This window comes from Opisthorchis viverrini, assembly GCF_000715545.1.
Source record: "Opisthorchis viverrini unplaced genomic scaffold opera_v5_62, whole genome shotgun sequence".
NCBI lineage: Eukaryota > Metazoa > Platyhelminthes > Trematoda > Opisthorchiida > Opisthorchiidae > Opisthorchis > Opisthorchis viverrini.
The window spans coordinates 694347-715680 of record NW_008751718.1 but is presented as its reverse complement, the minus strand read 5'-3'; the positions used below and the strand labels follow the sequence as shown (position 1 = coordinate 715680).

Here is a 21334-nt window from a genome sequence, read left to right as displayed (position 1 = left end):
GTTTTCACGAAGAATCCCGAATTTAGTGCAATGTTTCCATCCGTCTCCAACTCATCCGAAACCAAGTAAACAGCGTCAACGCAACGAAGAAGCTGAATTGGTTTATAACATCTGCTTCGACTTGTTTCATGCCTGCCGTCATCTTGTTCGCATTCGTCCGTAAAAAAACCAAATCTATCTTGTCTCATGATCCATGGCAAATAGAATAAAAGTTGATCGGAAATCCCCAGTTAGGCAAGCCTCTACTGAAGTTCTGGTGTTTGCTTGCTAGGTGTTCAATAACCTTTCGATTCCCTTCGCATTTCATCTAAGGCTTGAGAATGAGTATATACGAGAAAAAGTAACAAGCAATGACATACGGACAAGGTGCTTTGCAATTCTTCAGTAGAGACCAGGAGGGGAACATCCCACGGAGTTTCTTCCAGAAACAGGCAAGCTCATTGGAATTGCGAGTAATTATGGACCATATTTGTTTGCGTTACAAAAGCCCGATTTCGTGGCGACTAGCATTCGGACTTCCTGCAACACTTCATATGAGTCCATTGACCTAGCGTAGCGAACAGACTTTAGACTGCCACACAACACCCTGGCAAACAGACAGTTGGCGAAAAGTGTGATAGAAGAACCTGCCTCCCTGATAAATGCATTTATCTGTGGACGCACAGCGTATGACGATGGATGTCGTCGCAAGTCTATTCTAGCATACGTCCGCAAATCTCAGTAACTTCCGAGTGAAATTCATATGCGAGTATTAAAGTGAGTGACAGCTACTGAACCCCACAAGAAATCGTTCCGTTGGCTTGCCACATTACTTCCTTTTGAACGGTATGCTATTAAATTTGTAGTGATCAGACAAACGTTAGGCTTATATCGTTTTGTTTTAGGCTCAGTTTGATATAAAAGTAGTGATGTTCTGTACCATCAATTTAACAACATAATTAAATAGTTCAAGCACCAGGTTTGCCCACAAAGCACTTTAATTAATGATAGGTTTAGTTGTTCCAGTTCGATTAGAATATCGGTTATTTCTTGGTTAGTTTTTTGTGACAGTTTGCACTTTTGCAAATGTTAAGGCATTAGAATACGACAAGCTCTTACTTCACGCCATAATACACGATCACCAACTGCTGTTAAACTCGGTTACTTATTATAAGCACATTGCACTCACATTTTTGGTCGACCATTGTTGGTGTGCAAGGAACATCGTGAATTCTTTGGTTAGTAAATCGACCGCACAGCGTCATCACTCAATAGGTAGCTCAGAGGATAAGTTCAGAAGATGAGTGACCTTTCCTTCTTAGTAGACGTCACTTCAGGGGCCAGTCAAAAGTGACCACATGACTGAAGAATGAACGGTACTATATCCCGTCTCAGCGACAGCTAATCACATTGCGGATCAGTCACTCGTCGTTGAACGGTTAAAATCGCGAGTTCGACACTCTTAGTTTTGAGCACTACTAGGGATGAGCAATAAGGATGAAACAGCTTTTTAGTGTTCTATTTTAAGGGAATTAGGGGCTGTTTAATTGATAGCACCAGATTCTCTTGAGTTAGAACGAAATGCTGGGGCGCCTTCAATCTTGGCGCAATTTTCGTGAGATATACGTGACCAATATTCTGAGGATGAAGGCGTCTTCAGCCTCCTGGGTGTCGTGGGGATCTTATCTGATAACTTAGATTGGGCGCTCAGAGTCCCTTCAAAACTGTCTATGTTTACAAAAATGAGCATTGAAAGACAACCAACAGTCTGAACCACCTTTAAGGCTAGCGTGTTGAAAGTAATTTAACACAGTGAAAAGTAACTGCTTCTTCTGAAACAGTTAGGAAAAATAGTGCGGAAGTTCACAGATGTGTATTTTTAATTCATATTGTAATATACACGCTATGGAAAGTAATTTGACACAGTGAAAAGTTACTGCTTCTTCTGAAACAGTTGGGAAAAATAGTGCGGAAGTTCACAGATATGTATTTCTAATTCATATTGTAATATACACGCTATGGAAGCACCAGAGTTGAGTGCTTCACCGAAGGTAGTGGCCCACAAAATTTTGTGTAGATAAAGGACAGAAAGAAAGATCATGAGCCGAAGCCCATCAAGCAAGGTTGTAGATCAATATTTCAATATAAATCAGTCAAACTGGCAGACCGTGTATTACAATATCTATTCAGGAGAGGTAATTCAAGCTTTACAGCTATCAGTTTCGTAGGCCAGATGAAAAATGGCATGTCTTCAAAATCCATAAAAGATCAGCATAGCTTATTTGACTGTATAATCTATTATATTTAGCATATTCTTAGAACTAAATTAGATTATTTCCACCAGCGGAAAGTGAATTGGAAAAGTTATTGAGTGTGATCTGTCCGATAATTTTTGGCATCCTTTTCGTTTCATTAACGAATATAAGAAGGCTCATCAGACGACTGCATAGATGCTGTCTTATTTGGTTTATGGGAGTTTCCTAGTGAGACGGTCCCTACATAAAATGAATCGTAAGATATCGAGTAATTTCGGGTGTGTTAGATCGGCTAAGATTAGGAAATCCCATTTCTTGTAGTCTTGTGTGAGAATTCACATGGCGATACTTGACACCATTTATTTCACAAGCGTATTGTTTACGCGCTTTATTCGTATTTCTTACCACCCACAGCCAAAAGTCCAATTTCGGGCAAGTGTGCAGGCATTTCTGAGCGTTTGTAATGGCACCCAAACAGTCCTTGTAGCCATAACGAATTTCAACCCGTAAGTAAAAGCCGAAAGGCGATATACAGCTATTTCACAGCTTTCAGAAATACACTTATTAGGAACCATCGACTGCGTTCATGTTGCTGATGTTTTGGGCTTATTTTTTATGAGCACTGAATGTAGCAAAACCACTACATTTTCGTCCGGTTTTCTAAACAAAATGAGACGAGATTATCAGACTTATTGGGTGCAATCAGGGATACTGCATCCCGTTTCATTCAGGGACATGCGCGAGAAACCTAGTTTTTTTTCTGAAGACAGAGTGAAAGCTCAAATCACCTCAAATTATCATCTATGTTGGTCGGATGCACCTGTACCGAACACCTTTTATCGGAGTGTAACATATTGGAGAACTGTTCTGCCTATTGTTAATGGTGTTGTTGCTAATTTCCTGTCTGTTTTGGTGGTATATCTCTTCCAAAAAAGTGACCGCGGCTTGCATGAAAAAAAGACACATTTATCGATGAGAAAAAACAGAAAAACATTTGCATAATCATATTTCCCCATTCCGCCTGAGCTGGCTATCGATCTCAACTCGTCTCTCGTGAATGAGAGCAGCTTCGTCCAACAGATAGGACATATATTTCCGACTTCGAGCATGTTGGGCAAATAACACGGAAAACAACCACTGAACCGGTGAAGGTAGCACAACGACACGAAGGGAACATGCAGGCCGAATGAAACACACCGCCGTTGTTATGAATTTCATGTGCACTTTTTGGGTTTGCGAGCGGTTGTCATACCTTGAGTGTGTGCTGTGTTCCACGCCACGTAACTGTGTGAGTCATCCGCATGACTCGGAGAGGTGCAATGAAAGGATCGTTAGCCACGACACTGAAGTTGAACACCGATGCATTTGTTAAACTGTGCATCTGTGGATTGTCGCTTCTTATGAGAATTCCACTGATTGCATGACGTCCAGCTGCGATTAGTTTCTGATATTCTGTGAAATGAATGAGTAGCAAACCTTTCATTAACCTTGTTTTTTCCATTGTTTTCATCAGATTAGTTTATTTTGAGGGAAACGCACAATAAGAAAAACTCAGCAGTCAGCTGTTTCTTCTTTCGCTGTTGGTATAGCTGCTTGCTCCTGGCTTAAATCCGGAATATGAACCAACGCAATGATCGTATGAATTTGATGCGACAGACGTTTCTGCATTGTGCAGTTGTCCGACTACACTCCCGGACAGAAATCTCTAATCAGTTGCAGATCAAGGAGTACGGCTTCCTATATTGGCTCAAAGGACTGTAATGGCTTCATTTACCGGGTCTCACAGTTACACATGGGCTGGTTTCATAGTTTCAAGTGTTTGATGCCCGGTTGCTCCTTGCCTCTGATTAAAACAAACTCTATTCATAAAACCCATCACGACTTTATTACCAGTTATCTTCATTTGGACTTCTACATGGAGATAACACCGTTAGCGAATATACACTCATTTGCAAACTAATTTGGTTTTTTCGAGAAACTCACCTGGAACCCAGCTGAATCTCTCGTTTGTGATGTTCTCAGGCAACTGAATGTGCTGCACCAGGCCGTCTCATGTTTCAGTCGCTACGATATTCGAGATATCGCGATGCATGTATATCTTTGTAACGTACTACTCATAAGGTTGCTGAAAATCCGTCGACAGCCCACGACTGGTTTCGTCCTATTTCGGCTCATCAGGTAGGCGCGGTCCCCGGATTTCCGTCCGCTTTATGTTCTACTTGTGTTCTATTATGTTCGCCTACCTGATGAGCCCCAAAAAGGGCGAAACCGATCGGGGGCTGTCGACGGATCTCCAGCAACCTTATGAGTAGTACATTACAAAGATAACACAGTTAGCTTTTTTTGTATTAGTCCTCATTGGATTGTGCAGCGATTCGTTTTGTTTGCAATGTGTATTAAGTCGAAGTTTGTGGTGCGATCGGGTAACAATGCACAAATCAGTCTCCCTGATGTTATGATGTCGCCAGAGAGGTTACGAAATGAATATCGGGTTACGTTTTTTAACTCTTGAGAACGGCTTTGAATGGCCTCTGGTTCCATAAGATGGTTGCGCTTGACGCTGCGCCACCCAGTGTTGCGCTATGGGAGTGTGAATAAAAATGTCACCTATTCTGTTTACCGGGCAGTAACGGGTTAGCCGCCTGGTCAACACGAGACTGATACCAACACGATATGCCTTGTTGCTACAGTCACTGCACATGTAAACCGTTCGCACACTAAAGATCAAATGATTTAAACGTATCTGATGATCACCGTGGTGGGTCGTTTTCCGTGTCTGTGTGAGTCACTGGGTGTAGGTTTCTGCTTTTAGACGCGAAATGTGCGATTCCTCAGTTTGAAGGTACTGCGCATTGCGAAATTTCCTTGTCAAACATTTGAATTGCCTACCGATTGAGTTAGACATTCAAACAGAGGAAACAAGCACTGGTAACCCAAACAATTGCGAATACACAGAAAGAAATGCAATTTTCCAAACAATCGCGATTGTGTGTGAGCTCAATTGAACGGCTAGAAAGAAACAGTCGTTAACAGAATAGTCTGAGATTACTCATACCATGTTATCGAATCAAGAATATAACATCTAATTTGGCTCTACTCAGTGATCAGCCTTTTTTCAATGCGAATACTCATTCCTCAAACACCACACATCATTGCTCAGTTTTCTGTAGTGTTGATAGTCAGGGCAGTATGAAGAAGAAGTAACCTACCAATGTAGCTCACTGATAGCCATTTAGTGTAATAAGCTTCTTTTACTTTAATGTTCGTATTATCTGAATTAGCTGTGAAATGTATCCTACGTCGGAGTTGACTTAAGTCTACATAGTTCAATCACTGAATTTTTCTACAGGTGCAACTGAATTTCTAAAAACGAATGAAGTGCGCAACGTCATCGAGAGCACTAAACCACGTTTGCCTAGCGTTCTTTTGCATTTCAATCGGTCTGTCGAATACAAATTGAGAAAAAAATGAGACATCATTTCTAGCAAGTACGTATACATGACCACTATGATAAGCACGTGTAAACGAACGGAGTGAACCTATCATCAGTTGGGTCTTTCAGTGTTACTGCATTTTTCGCGTGTTCACTGTATCCACTTAACACAAGACGGTGACCAATACCATCAAATCCGATTGGGACAGTAGCTATGCCACGATTATACAATAAACAGCCAATCGATTTGAGTACTTGCCGGACCGCACCCACCCATAACAAAACCTCTTAATCTCATGCCTCGCTAAAGCGAATATGGCTTCTGATTCAAGTGGAGTTCTTAAGCCAAAAGAAGGCCCTGAAGATAGAAGATCAGGTCCATCATTGTTGACTGAAACAAAAGAAATGGAGTCATAACCGTTCGGCACATTCGACCGCGGTGACAGATTTACGCCAACTTTGGACAAATTTCCGATTCACCGAGCGATTATACTTAACTGAATCTCTATAACCGGTTGTCTACCCATTTCCATCTTTACATTCAATGTTTCTCAGGCGTATTACTCCTTGTCAGATTTCCACATTCCCATGTGCTAGTAAACTGGGCAGGGTTTGATCTAGCCAGTTTCAGCACTGGTTGTAGCAGCAATAATGGGAGTAGGATGAACGCATACCCGAATTTCGATGGCACTGTCTCAGATCTGACCAAAAGTGAGGATGTATTCATCTTCAAACGCAGTGGTTCCCTCTTTAGATTCACATGATCTGACCTAAACTACACAGATACCGTGTCAAGATTAACGACATTCTAGAAAAGTCAACAGGAAGGGACCAATCATCCTACTGGTTATTCAAAAATCTGATGTATAAGACAAATTTTCTATGCACGAAAATGTTGGTAGATCCCCAAGCCATTCGGCTTCCTGCCACAAGACAGAGGCGGTAAAATGTGGCGCTGGACACCCGGGACTGGAAAGGACAAAGGTCACTCTAGCATCGACCAGATTATGACGGCAGGGGATGCCAAGCTCAGAGGTCACGTAGGCATCGGCGAATGAGGACACGGGACAACGGAGCAACCAATGGAATCGCCCGACCGAACAACTAATCGCGATCAAAGGTCATCCTCTGCCAGCAGCACGTATATTAGCACACGCACAACACTACCCAACGCACAACCACCAACCCACCGCTACGCACTCCTACGCTGCACAATAACGCACTGATGATGTCACCTCGTTTGGTGATGAAACGTTTGCAATCAAATTGCACAGCTCAGCGAACAAGCCAACGACCACCAAGACAAATTTTCCTTGGGAGCCGTTTTGGCTCTATTGTTCTTCATATTTTATACAACCTATTTGCGTTAGTTCTCGGTTTTTATTCCCTCTGCTTGACTACATTTTAAGTCCTGTTCACTTGAGCTGGTATATCTGCACCTTGTGCACGTGGGAACGGCGATTATGCTAGGGTGTGGTCGCTAACAGGAATCTGCTCTTGCTCCACTCAGCTAGAACCGACTTATTTTAGGAGATACTTCCAGCGCTCTACGTTCATATGATACTTTGCCATTAGAAGAACAACTAACTCTTCCTAAATACGGGCGATTTTCCGTTAGAGAGTGAACAGCCACATAACATGCATATTTGTTAGTGGTGTTGAACGCCACATTTTACTGCTTCTGTCTTGTGGCAGGAAGCCGAATGGTAAGTTCAGAATCTGTAATGTTCAGTAGAAAACTTGCATGTCCGTGACGAAGTAACCTACGGTGCATCATGGTAGAGCAGGTCATTCTTATCTGTAATTCTGGACGCATGACATCCACTGAGGCTTGAGTGTAACCGGAGCCGATACAAGTCACTTTATCTACGTCTGATTGAGAAGTCATATGACAAGCACTCATGGCGAAAGAGCATCTCTCCATTGTCCATAGTCTTTTCAGGTTTCTCACATTATCACCAATTTATCCTTAACTTATCGTTATCAAATGACCTTACCGCCTGCTTTTTGCGATTTTCACTTGATGGTCAAACCCATCCAGGCGGTTGTTCATGGTGTGTTATAATCATATTTTTCGGTCGTGTTCGTTCCATTTCTGGCGCTTGACCCGTTGCAAATTACTCGTCCGCGGCCGAGCGCAGAATAAAATATCAAAAAGTGGAAAGCCAGAACACTCTTTTCTTCACTGGTGCATCCCCAAAATTATTATAAAAGTGCATCGGGATGTAAAAGTGTTGATAACAGAAAGAAATAAGGCGGCGGTCCACCAAGTAACACAAGTGGAGAGAAAAACAAATTACTAGTGAAATACACCGAGAGAAAGCGAGTCAACGGAATACTTATTTGCAGGAGTCTTTCTCGTGCTTGCTACTAGCAATCATAAGAAACTTAACCGATTCAATTTTATCCACAGTTAGCTATTATCCTTCCCTTTTAATTAACCTAGTGAAGCGAACAATCAAACTGGTTCCGTTTACGATGACTAAACCTCTAGAGCTATATCTGCTTCCGCATTCTAGGCACTTAAACTACAGCCTCCCGCATAGTAGTGACCAATGTATTATAATCCTGAGAGGGCATCGGAGGAGGATCTTCGTCTCCTTGTTTTTAAGACCATCCGACCTTCACAGTTAAGTAGCTTTGATTTGAAGATTGGTATTTGACGTGTTCCTGGATGGATACGATGATTCAATAAAACGCAGCCGACAAACTGCTACTGCTCTAGATCCAAAATGAGGAAACTTGATCACCGTGGGATCTGAACCGAATTCCTGAGGTAAAAAGACATTCCATGAGATCAAAAGGCGATTTGTCGTGGTTAACTGAAATCTTATAGAAAAGAATAAGATACCTACTATTCCCCATGCCTTACCACATGTACGTCCCTTAATCTAAGCTCACAGTTTGCAGGGAGGAATTATGATGGCATAAGGGCAGGCTCTATTTTAAGTAATCCTCAATTCAAACTTGAGAACATCCTAGAAGAGAGATTCAGGTCTGTTTTAAGTGGGTCTCCTTCAAAATCAAATTAGTGTGCAGATGACAATATAAGTTAGATTTAACGGTCTTAAATAGTAATGCAAACAGAATGAGTCGGGGACGTAAAAATATTTTCAGTATCCTATTAGAATTTTTAATGATGTTTTGATAACTTTTTCTTTTCCTATCAATGTCTTTCCTCGCTTAAAGGAAGAAAAGCTGTCTAAAATTGTTTTCCAAATCCATCAAATACGTCAGTACTTATACAGAGCATACAAACCGGTATTTTCTGGTAAAATAGGGTCATAAACTGAAACACGGTATCATCGTTTTCTTTGAAAACTACTGTGGGTCGGTTTAGTGGGCTAAATCGTTCAATTTTTTCAAGTTGCAGACTGGAGAAGTTTTGTTCACGATAAGGATTCACGGGATCGCATTTGGGTGAACCAGAACGTTTCGATAATAAAGCAGGCAGCTGTGCTTTCAGTTTAGTCGAATGAAAATTTCAACTGAATGAGGTATACAGCAAACGATCTCACTGTTTGCGCAGAGTAGTCCGCACGTTGGCAATTACACCTGGTGTAACGGTGATACTGCTGATGGAGAGGCACGCGTGTAGTATGTGTTGTTCGTAGAACTTCGCTTTGCGTCTACTGAAAAAAGGAGATCTGTTGCGGAATTCGTGGAGCCACTTTGTAACATTTGCTTGGATTTGACCGACGAATGAGTGGAGTCAATGAATCTCCAGGAAAGTTCAAGAAGACTCTTTCGGGAGAAGATCGGTGTCCAGTTTTTGTAACTAAGATGCAGATTAGACTTTTGCTTCCCTGTTCAATGGTCTGTAACCGGTCAGTTGGCATTTCCTAATTAAATAACTCCGCAGCGAAGGCTTTCTTCCTTTCACTGGTATACATTTAAACTTACCTAAGTCCGAGCTTGATTAGGTTTTTCTTGCGAATTTGTGGTCTTTATCTGCGTTGCTAAATAACACTGCGCAACAGGTACTGGCTTTCAGAATGATCTGCCACATCGAATGACATCCTGATCGCTGATCGCGTCAATAAATAATCCATCGTAATTTTTTGCAAAAGTTTCGAATGTTCACCATAAATCTTTGTGGGTTAGGTTTATGATTGATCGACTACGCTCTGCATTTTTACCTGAGCAGTCGCAAGACTGTCGGTCACGGTTTTGGACCTCTAAAACAAAGGAAAGAAAATTGTAGCAACTGTCTTAGCCCGGTGAATTCAAAAGTCAATCTGCTGCGAACCGTTTAAGATTGAATAACCACGGGTCCCCAACTAAGATGTTTTTGAATATAATCCACAGATCAAAGACTGAAAAATAACTTTGAATATACACCCAGTATTTTCTGGATTCCGATCCGAGTGAGTGAAATGTTGCATATTTTTGTTCTAATATTTACTGTTTCATAGCATCATTTATCGTTTGTCTTTGTCACAACCACAAAAAAATGAATACAAGCGATGAATGCGAAACGGTAACAGGAGAATATGAGAGGAAAGAGAGAAACGTCTCATTCGAAGTCATTCCACTGATAGTTCCAGTCAAATGCAATGAATTCCAACCTATGTAAAAAAATTGTGTGGAAACACGCGTCTAAATATCAACAACCGAAGAAAGGAAAAAGAATGCTGAGTGCTCTCCAAGGCACGGTAAGCGCTAGAACAGTCAAGGCTCGCACATCGGCACAAAGCGTCCGTCATTCTGGGTCTCGTGTGAGATTAAATGAATAATGTGTATCCCAGTCGACAGGGACGTTTTACGAGTTCTCTTGCAACTAGATTATGACGAGCACATCTAGAGTCATGCGTGGTCCTCAGAACTGCAAAATATGCACCAAACTCCCCGGTTGGCCACATTTTCCACGACATAAGATCGTCCGGCCGGCATGACCATGCCGAGCGCTTCTAACTTTCGTCCTGAGCAGTTTGCATCGGAGCTGGATACCGCGGATAAATATCCGAGGAAATACAATCCGTTGATTAAAAAAAGGTGAAGTGACCAACTCTCGTAAACCGCGACCGTCAACGGTGTTGTGCAGACTATCGCCCCAAGCAGCCACCAGCTCTTCCTTGGTGTTTACGCATGCACCATGGACTCGGATCGGAGGGCTGAGATCCCGAACAATCTTGCCGAATGCGGAATCTTTGACCACATTGCGTAGTACTCAGCACTGTGTAGAAAGGACCTTTTCCATACGCGTTCTCCGCTCCATCGGGATTGTTGCACTCAGACTTGAGATACCAAGTCCCCCATGTTGTTTACCGGCGAGGATGTAGCTGATTGGGGTGTCCTTTGGTGAACGTGGCCAGCCACAAATATATTGTCTGATGTAGTTGTCCGATCTTTTGAGGGTGTTTTGGTGAACTTGGCCCAGTATGAGCGAATATGTCAGCCTCGGTAGCAGGTAGTTCCTCGTGATCTCCATTCTTCGATGCGGCTACAACGGGGCAAGCTTTACCTCATCGAGCAGTTTGAGCAGGTACGCTCGGTGGTTAAAGATCCCTTTTCCCTTGGAAATAAAGGGAATGCCCAAATATGTTGCGGTGTCTTTCGAACCCAGAGGAGTAGTGAGTCCCTAGGCGGAGTAAAATGGTTCAACTGACACTGCTATCGCCTGATGTTTCCTGTCTCCACAAATCACCATTCTTTTCGTCTTTCGGGCGTTTATTTTCATGACTGCTCTTCCCAACTCGATCGCAGCAGCTTCAAGCTTCTCTTTAAGGCGACTCTGATTTTCTGCACACACGAACCAGTCGTCAGCGAAGACAAAACCATCTACCACGGTGTCATGGAACTGGTATCCCAGTTGCGGCATCGACAATCCATTGCCATGATGTTGTGTAGATCCTTCCATGAATCATCGAGCGCAGCAGACGCTGCATCTTTCCGTCTTTGATGGTATATGGTCTAGTTGGTGGCGTAGTTTGCTCGGCGGATCCGCTTTCGGTTGACCGGGATCCAATGGGCTAACTGAGGACGGCGTAGGGATACAGTTTTTCAAGTGTGTGGAAATGCCCTGGAGGCGTGGAGGTTCAGAAGCGACAGGACTTGCTCCGATGTCATGATGCCAGATTGCGACCCTCGGGCAAATTTCAGAGGGTCAACTCTAGCAAGTGAACTGTCGGCATAGAGTTCCAATAGTGACACGGCGCAATCCATGGTTTGTTTAAACTAGACGCTATAGTCATCGACTTCTGACGAGTAGGCCGCAATTTGACCGATAGTTTGATCAAACCCACCAGATGGTGATGGGTCTTGTTGTGCTTGCCACTTAAGCTTCCGAAACCTGGTACTGATGCTGATAGCCGATCGATCAGGAAACTACTGTTCCAATCTCCTGAACAACGCAGTTTGCGTGTCACAAGATGGATATAAATTGTTAGCCAGGTGCAAGAGCGATTGTGACTCTTGTTGGGATCAGCGTGTACCGAAATACTTCACTCGGCCAAGCTTATCTGCATTATGCTGGGTGGGGTGTGCATGCTGGCGATGTTGACTTGGGCGAGTCTTCGTCAGAAAGGGCGGGAACAATCAGCACAGGACAATCGGGTGACCATGTTCGTACCAAAACTTTGGTTGTCGTGAACTCGTTGGTGGGCTGCCAAGTCAGCTTTCGATTTGCAGCACTTGCCACTTTCCTCAAATGTGAGCCCCACGAGTCTCTCCTGTGTACTGGTTGGAACCAGTGCGGAGGCGCCAGATGATTCGTAGTGTACATTGTTGAAAGTAACCAGCACATTGAAACTAAACAGGGTGGTTAGCCCTCTCTGAAGTTGCTGAACTCTCAGCTCACCCAGACTGACGTCCAGGCTACCCGGTCGGTACCACGAGGAGGTGGTTCACCTCGCTGACCATTTCTTTCGGAAGCCTTTCAGCCCTACTTAGCTAGGGTTTCTCCTAACTCTTTCCCACGCTGCCATATTTAAAATACTCTTGAATCGTCGACACAACCAAGTTGAATGAGCGAGGGGAACCACAACTATGGAGAAATGCGTGATTTTCGGTAATTAGGTAATCCAATTTGCTTAGATCTAAAAATAACAAGAAACGGGAAATTCTCGAAAGAATTGACTTATTTGATCCAATCCAGATTTCTGCCTCACTTGTTTTTTGATCAATAGCCTTAATATTCTATGGTCTGTTAATGCCAAAATATGGGAGATATCAGGCGAAATATGAGCGGTGACTCTGAATTAATCGATAGGTTGCATGTCGGAAGGCGGACAATTGATTAACACACGGAGAAGTACGCCAATCGAATGGACTGCGAACAGAGAGAAACAGGTACTAGGCTGTTGACGACTTTCGACAAAACTTCTGACTTTTATCACCAATAATACCTATTCATTCACCTACTGGGAGACAAACGTTTCCAAACTTGAACAACTGTGTTTTAGAGAAACTTTGTATTACAGAACGTTTGAATGTATAAACATGAATACACACCTGTCACGCAAATGCTGACACAGTATGGACGGCATCATTTGTAGTTAGATGGATAGCCCATATGTTTGTTTGACCAGACGTACAGGCAACAGTTTTATTATCACGCATTTGAGCTGAGAGGAAGAAAACAAGGATGTTGTTGATAAACTGTAACTCGGAATAGGTCCTGCAACTTTGCTGGGAATATGCTTGACGCATCTATTCCACCACATTTCAAATATGTCATTTTACACTACAGAACTGTTGAATGGTTTAGCGGTCACAATTCCTGGTGCTCTTGTTCTGTATGGACAATATCATTACACTGCTTGTTCGTCCGCATCTCTCCGGTACATTTTCTCTAATAGCTGCATGTGCTTCGTGTGTTTGTGTTTTGAACTATCAAGATGATGTTGAAAAATCGATAACACACAACAGAGCAGCTGTCACTGTGCCTGACCACGCAGCATGCACCAAGCACAAAATTTTGTGACAAATCAATACTTATCTAGCTGAGTTTATCTTCTTTTAATCTTTTATATGAATAAAGTGTTTAAGCTGGGAGGCTATTGATGTAAACCACCTAAAACGGTTTATCGTGTCTCACTTAAACCCGGTGAATCATCCATTTTTTGCGTTTCAGTTTCATACAATGTGATGTGCTCGAAGAAATAATAAGTTTCCTGAGTTGATTGGTATATTATTGCGCACAAAACGAGTGCGTGGAATATCGTTACTGGTTAGACAAAGTGGAACTGGTGTCATCTACCTTGAACTATCGGTTGCAAGGGACTAATTCATATTGGTCCAGATAGGGTGATTTGTTAACAAGGTCAGAGAGCCATGTATGGGAGACAGTGAGATAACATTCTGTTGAAATTCTTTTCAGTAGGGATTCGTGCCAGAACTGCCTCATTATAAAACCGATCAGTTAGTTGGTTTTATCTGGATAGTAGTTTCGTCCGGATTATCTTATCGTTTGCCAACTTCTACCCTAGCCTATGCCAAAGTTAGAAACGCGTCTGAACTTTAGAATGAAATCTAGCACATTTTCGTTTAGTTTGGGTTTCGTTTCATTGAAACTTGACGCCGTCAACTCCCCTTCGATTAAATTGATGTGCGAATGATGCTAGGAGCAAAATAATGAAGGACCATATGGGGTGTTGTGGGGGTTTCCAATTTAGTTAGGATTATTCGTGGTGCATGATCCGATACGTTAAAATGCATAAGGTCTGTGAATTTTTCACGAATTTACTCTGTCACAGTTGCTGATGTGGCGAATTTGAACGGCTTCATTCCAAGTTGCAAAGGGGTTTTGTTTTAATCTTGATTCCGTCCGTTTTTCTCGTTATAAGTCACCTTTCCGCATGTTATCTTCCTAAGCATCTGATATTTCGATGGTAAGTTAGGATTTCGAGTTTATTATAGCTAAATTACTTAGTTTAAAAACTACATTCATTGCGCATTGTGTGCGGTAGTCAACCTATCTTTTCCTTGAGGTAGGTAGATGTGATGCAGACTGCTGAAAAACAGGGTCAAAGACAAGCAAACAATAGATGAATGTCAGAAGGAAGCCCACTAAAATGTCAAGTGTTTTGTGAAACGTTTTGCGTACTCACGGCTTTAGGCAATCGACTTCATCGAATGCAGTTTCAGCGTATATAAGTAGCCAAAATTGTTTACGATGTGTATGATGCAGTTATCCACACTATCTTTCTCACTTTACTAGAGAAACGGATTTGACATGTCTGCAAATGTCCTATTGGAAGTGTCCAGATCCACTGCAATTTAGACGGTGTGGACAACAACATCACGGACAGCGCAGTTTATGAATATGCACAAGTTGAAACCTGGATGTCGATTCCCAGTGATTTGTCATAATTTATGCAAATGTTCTTGTAGCGAGCTTTAGTCGTGCGGACAATTGTGAATGTAGTCTGTGCGCCGCACAGACTATGATATAGTCGTCTTTTTTGGTGGAACTACCCTCCAGAAAAGGTTACTTTGACTTGATTAGTTGAAGGCTATTTCAGTAGTATAGTCATATCCGAAAAGTCCAATTTCTTCAGTTCGTTTTGGCGACCCATCTAGGGAGCCTGGAATGTATCTGAGGGGCAACCTAACACCGAATCACTTGGTGTTAACTGCGAGGTTAGTGTATGGTGGTCTCACTTCTTTTTGAAGTGTAAGCGACTCATACGGCTGATCATCAATTGTCAGCCTCACAATTCAAACGCTGAATGAAATACGGCGGTTTCAAATCCCATTAGAAAATTTCGATGTGTACAGCGCCGACCAATTTTAAAGAAGGTAGCCTGAATTTTCAACCGAGACCAACTTTGCTTGCAAGTGGTTGAGTCATTAGTGACCATGGTGTTCCAAAGAGCGTTTACGTCTTTCGAGGTTGGGCTTGATGAAAATTGTTCAGTATCCTTCTGGCTTCTAAATAAGCTCAACGAGTTGAAAGTGAAGACATTGCAAAACCTGTTCTCGAAGCAATGAATGAATTTCAGCTTGGCGAAGTGAATTCGCACCAATTTTGACCTGATTCTGCGGGTAAAAATAGGTGGAACGGTTCTCGTAAGCCTTTATTCATCACTTATAATTCGTTTTATCCCCTTTTGTCAAAACATGTTACCATGAAACGGTTCCCACATTTCCACCCTTTTGGTTAGGCCAGATGTGGGATAAATTTTTTGTGACGGATGCGGTCATTTGGTCGTCCAATGCAATGTTTCGCCATCTTAGGGCTACTCTCGGGGGAAACCGCTGAGATTGGTTTGAGTTCTACGAGATGGCAAACTTGTTTCAAATAGAAGATCTACAGTGAGCGAGTTTTAGCCAAAAAACCACAAAATAAAGGGTTGGTATTAAAAAAAACGGGCTAAGAGGGGGCACTAACTGTGTCTTTTTGGCTTACCTCAGGCCGGAAGTAATTATCTCTTTCATTTTTGGATTGCTAGAAAGACACCAATGCGCAATGATGAGTTTATCATCCGGCTGTAATATGAGGTTTGCGAACTATAGCAGTCAGTCTACAAGACTTCATGTATGTGCGCTCGGGTAGACAATTGCTTTCAGATTAAACCTCCTCATGAGGTTGCTTTCCTTCCGGTAGTTCATCCTAGATTCAAATTTGTGGTCATTGACTGATGTCCCAAAACAATATTATAATTACCGAAACAAAATCCGTAAATGTTGTCCGATGAGTGCTTTGCAGTTCAGGTTTCCCCTTACTATTAAAGCCGGTCAAAAGAGCTACTGTTTGGAAAACTTTACGATTTCATGGCTGCTGACAACCAAAAGTTCTCCAGAATTCGTTCGCATGATTGTGGTCTGAACATTCCTCCAGCTGTTCTGTTGCGATCATCACAGCTAGTTTATGAGAAAGGGTGGAAGCACTGGACTAAAATTCCTATCAATGCCGAATATTCATTGCCGTGCTAGAGGCTCCAGACAGGTGGTATGGGAGGCCGAGAAGAACAATCAGACCAGGAGGAGCACGGTTCAACCTACATGAAGGAGACTATTAGTATTACGATTCAGTTTGTCAAACCGCGCAAATTTGGTGATCTTTTTACATGACCACAGCTCTACATTCTCTTGTGGTGAGTGAGAGCTTCAGCTGTCTGCGGCCATTATCAATGTTCTTTTCTGAGCACACTTTTCTGAGCTGAAAGCTCCTTGATAGCCTGAAACCAATCTTATTCTTCCTTTGGCTCATTAGTAGGTAATTTCGAAGGGCCTGTTAGTAGTGTCAAGTATATATATATATATATANGTTAGTAGTGTCAAGAATATAAGTATATATATATATATATATATCGATGTTGGTGCCAGCTGAAAAATGAGGCGGTCTTTGTGTAGCACATTTATACAAAGAATATAACTGACAAGGGCTTAACCTCGGATTCAGCCGAGCATCCTGGTAACACCGAATTAGTTAGCAAATGAGTGAATTTTCACAAATCCTCTGTTGATGGATCTTACATCAGAATTCACCCAATGTTCATTTGTTTCAGCATTAAACGACCGAAGTTCTGTTGTCCTCGGCAGTGCATCACGGATCAGATTAGTCCAGCCTCAGACAGAAACCTTAAACTTGTGTCATTCACTGCAGCATACCGTTGAGTCGGTTTCATATTTTCCGCTAAATAATGAATTTTTGTTCTTAGTACACTGCTGATGATAACTGAGTGAATCCTGAATGAGGCCCGATGAACAACTGCCGACAATTAGCATACAACTTGAGCTTAGTCTAATGACTGGAGCAAGGGCCGTTGGCGCGGATAAGGGACTAGAAGTTGGTGGGTTGTCCTAGGGATAAAACTTTTATCTGCATCATACCTTTGGTTTTATGACGCGTGCGTAGTTTACATTGGTTTCGCCTAAATCAGATTGCTTTACCAAACCATGCAAAATGTGAAACTTTTGTTTTGCATGACATAAAAATGATAGCTATGATCGTAAATGTGACTTAGCACCACCTGATGTTTCTACTGGGAAACTATCAGATTAAACCACAAGTAAAATGCATAGACTGGAATTAGCATCAGTTGACTAGTTTTCGCGTATAATTTATCTTGTATTCCTTATTTCGTTCATTCTATTTCACAGGCTTCGTAAACGTGCCAAACCCGAACTGGAGAACGCGCGATACCGGGATATCTCCCTCAAGTTGTCCGTTCAAGAGGTCAAAAATGTTACACCCAAAGGAAGGTGAGTGTCAGATTGAGTTTGGAGTCGTTTTGTGTAATTTACTGAAGTGTGAGTAACCTATGTCATGTCAGCAACCTAAGTGAAGCAAATCTTAGGTAAGTCCGAAAGCATAAGGCAACTTCGTCGGGAGCATAAAAATGCGTTCACCTTACAGGCACTTTGCACTCTCCTAAAGATTCCATGTAATATCAAAGTCTCAATTACCGGTCATTACATTTTAGAAGGATTGTGATCGTATCTTGAAAAAGTCAATCACATCAATTGTTTGGTTCCTGTTTAGATGAAATGTCCCATCTTGTTAGTTGATGAGATCCGGCCACATCCTTTTGAACCTCCGAAATCATTGCTTGGCTAATTTAAATTCCTCCAGCAAAATAAATGACTATCGACAAAAAACAATGTGTTTACTCACCAGCGAACGGATTGTTGGTATTAATCATTAACTGGTTGGATAATAGAGCGTGCTAAATAAATTTTAGTGGTGCAAATGATGTATAGTTGGACTATGGCTTGACAGATACGACCCCCAGACCGTAGAAGATGGGAATACTAGATTGTGATTGACTGATGTCTTTTCTTTTAAGGAGCTTATGCAGTCTGTGATCGTGGAATGCTTAATAGGTTCAGGCGCACTACTTACACCGTGACCGAAAGTGCAGGAAAATTGCAATCAATATTTTTTCAGTGTTTTGGTCGTTTTACTAGGAAGTTTGCTATAGATGTATGAGAGTGGCTGACCAACTTATCTTTCGGATAACGGGCCGAAAGGGTAAGTGTGTCGAACAGTTTGTCCAAATGAAGTCGGCTGCGCACCCTGTAAGTCAGGTGTTTTCAGTGGCCATTGGTCCTAATGTGTTATTTATAAATTGATCTCCCATTGTCCAATACTGTCTAGTTCACTGTTTTTGTATTGTGGACTTGAAAAAGCCTACTATGATGCACCGTACAACCACCTGCCTACCTGCTGACAATTTTTTCTCTTTGGGCAGACCTCAACGTTTTGCCCGTTATATCATCTGGGGTTAGTAAAAAGATCGTTCAACTGTAACACCATTTCGACGCATAGTTGCCATGTATCCCGTGAGAAGCAACTGTTAGGGGTCTACTTTAAAAGACTGTTTTCAACCAAATTGCACCAAACTACTGATATATTCAAACGGGAGCTGAACAAGTAGTAGGTAGTGGATCGTTATAAATCCCTCCAGATACGGCGACTACGTACACAAACGGTGACTCTCGAAAACGGGAATATTTTCGCCGTGTATTTTCATCGAATGGTTTACAAAAGAGCAGAGTTCATGGTTAGACAAATAATCTTATGAGAAACAAGGCCCTGAAGTTTATTACTTCGACAGAGAATACAGCAGCACTTGTTACAAATCTAAAGTAGGACTGATCGGTTCCAGAATAGTAATTTCTCGTGCGACACATTCTATTTAGCAATGATCAGCGGAATGTAGGGGGATTTCTTCGAAAGTTGTTTATATTCATACGACGGGTTACAGCAAAAGTAATTGGTTCACGACCTCATTTATGCCACTGCAATCGAAAAATCCAAACGGCTGCCTTGTTCATTTCTGTGAATGGGCGGAAACCTGAAAAGAGTTCAACTGTCAGAGAAATTTCCTGGCCTTTTGCGTTCTTTACGGAAGATCTGGTAATTAGAAAGTGTTAATTGCAGGGCAGAAGATGAACTCAGGCGTTTAATTCCTGTTACATGCAATCGATGATTACCACTCAGGGTTTAAAACGTATCGTGGGAGTTCTTCGACGAAAAATCGTTACTGCCTTATAATTACCATTTGCAAATCTTCAAACCCAAGGTTTGTTATTGGTCATTTTATCCGTACAGACTATGAAAGTTAAGAAACAGTTGCCTGACCATTCGATAATAGTCACACCCTACAAATCTTGGTTGAGTTTCAAACCGGGTACAAGCTTGCTGTTACCACCATGAATGAAGGAATCAATCAGATGATTGAATCTCAAACTTTTCTATTCCTTAATCGTCACATGTGTGCATCAGTGATGCAGGCATGACGGTTTTACTCTCTGCGGTCCACATAGATCAGTTCCGTCCTTACGACCTGATGTGTTTTGATACTGTGTGATAAACCTAAGATGTTCATTCGGGGATTACAGAGGCGCTAGAGAGATATTATTGTGGGCAACATGGGACTAATTTCCATAACAGGTGGTTCGGCACGTGTGATGGATACTAACACGCATCAACAGACACGATCCTGTAAAGAGACCAGAAAAATAGCGAACTAGCTAGCAGGTGTGCAAAAACAAATCAGCACGAGTCCCTTTATTAGCTTATGGATGACGTTTGCCTGAATAAAACTCGACATCTGCGGCATTCATATTTAACCACCATAACTGCGTTTGATGCGTTTCACTCAGTAAAGCAGTGAGAAAGTATGGGTAGTCATTGATGTGCGTCATCAGTGCGAAAGGCCTTAGTACTACGGCCAACCCGTTCTTAGAAGGGTTTTTAGACAGTCACTCCGAGGATCTGGTCACTCAGCAGGGAGCGGATGTATGATTCGCTTTGCGATTATCCATTCAGCAGTACAATGAATTTATAGAGATAATTCACGTGAGTTTTACCAGTTTCCTGTTAAACTTAAACACAGCGAATTATTCTACAAACAGAATGCTTTGCCTCACATCTCCGTAGATTCCATAGTATATTGTCGAACAATGAATTCAGTGTTTAGTTGAATCTGAGTGCATGGACGGTGTTCCGATGTTTAGAGTCCTGGTCGTGACAAACTATGCTTCACTTATCGGCGTCGTTGTCGTCATAGACAAACGTCAACAGAGAATGTATGTTTGGATTTACTGAAGTTTATAGTGCACTTTGAGACTCTGAAAATTCGTCTGTCATCTCGGACCGTGAACCCTTATTTGAGACAGATTTCTGATACCTCCTTCTTGAGATGTGCTTGTATGCTTCTCTGACAACGCCTTGTCTGTGAATTCAATTAAAGTTGCTCACCAGTACAAACAAAACATCAATGCGTGTAATGAGAAGACTTTAGCGCACTGTGAATTTATTTATATATGTATATATACATCGTGTGAAACCTGAAAATGGACTATTCATGACTCCAGCCAATGGCTGATTCAGGCATAAGACGCGTACACTGCGTCGGATGAGTGGGCCGAGTGTGGGAATCCGAAACTGGTAGATACCACATTGCAAATGTAATATGGGAGAACATTAAAAACTGAAATGCATCCAGCACAGTGGCACCAAATGCTGTTCCGACAAAATAGAGGTATTCTGCAGTTTCCGATATTTGATTCCTAGTTATCCCTTCTCAGGAAAGGCAATCAGTTCTGAAAAGGGACAGCTTTTTTCTACCCCAGAGCACTCAACATAAAAATGTCTGTGCAAGGGTTTCTACCACTTTAACTCCCGGTTAAATTGGCGCCCAATTCCTCCTCTGATTTCAATTTTCAAATATTTTGTTCGCTAAAAGAAGGATGCTCTGATCCGTTATCACAG

General features: G+C 42.0%; 2 protein-coding genes across 2 annotated transcripts in view; one reads left to right on the top strand and one right to left on the bottom strand.

Annotated features, from left to right (window-relative positions):
* T265_04003 (hypothetical protein) overlaps positions 1–11527 on the bottom strand; it is a gene marked incomplete at both ends in the record, with an annotated part of 76645 nt that extends 65118 nt beyond the window's left edge. The window contains 2 exons of the mRNA XM_009168621.1: positions 9807–9845; positions 11315–11527. Of these exons, the coding sequence (XP_009166885.1) occupies positions 9807–9845; positions 11315–11527 (252 nt within the window). The remainder of the gene's footprint in view (positions 1–9806; positions 9846–11314) is intronic.
* T265_04004 (hypothetical protein) overlaps positions 1–21334 on the top strand; it is a gene marked incomplete at both ends in the record, with an annotated part of 104323 nt that overhangs the window by 6880 nt on the left and 76109 nt on the right. The window contains one exon of the mRNA XM_009168622.1: positions 17716–17817. Within this exon, the coding sequence (XP_009166886.1) occupies positions 17716–17817 (102 nt within the window). The remainder of the gene's footprint in view (positions 1–17715; positions 17818–21334) is intronic.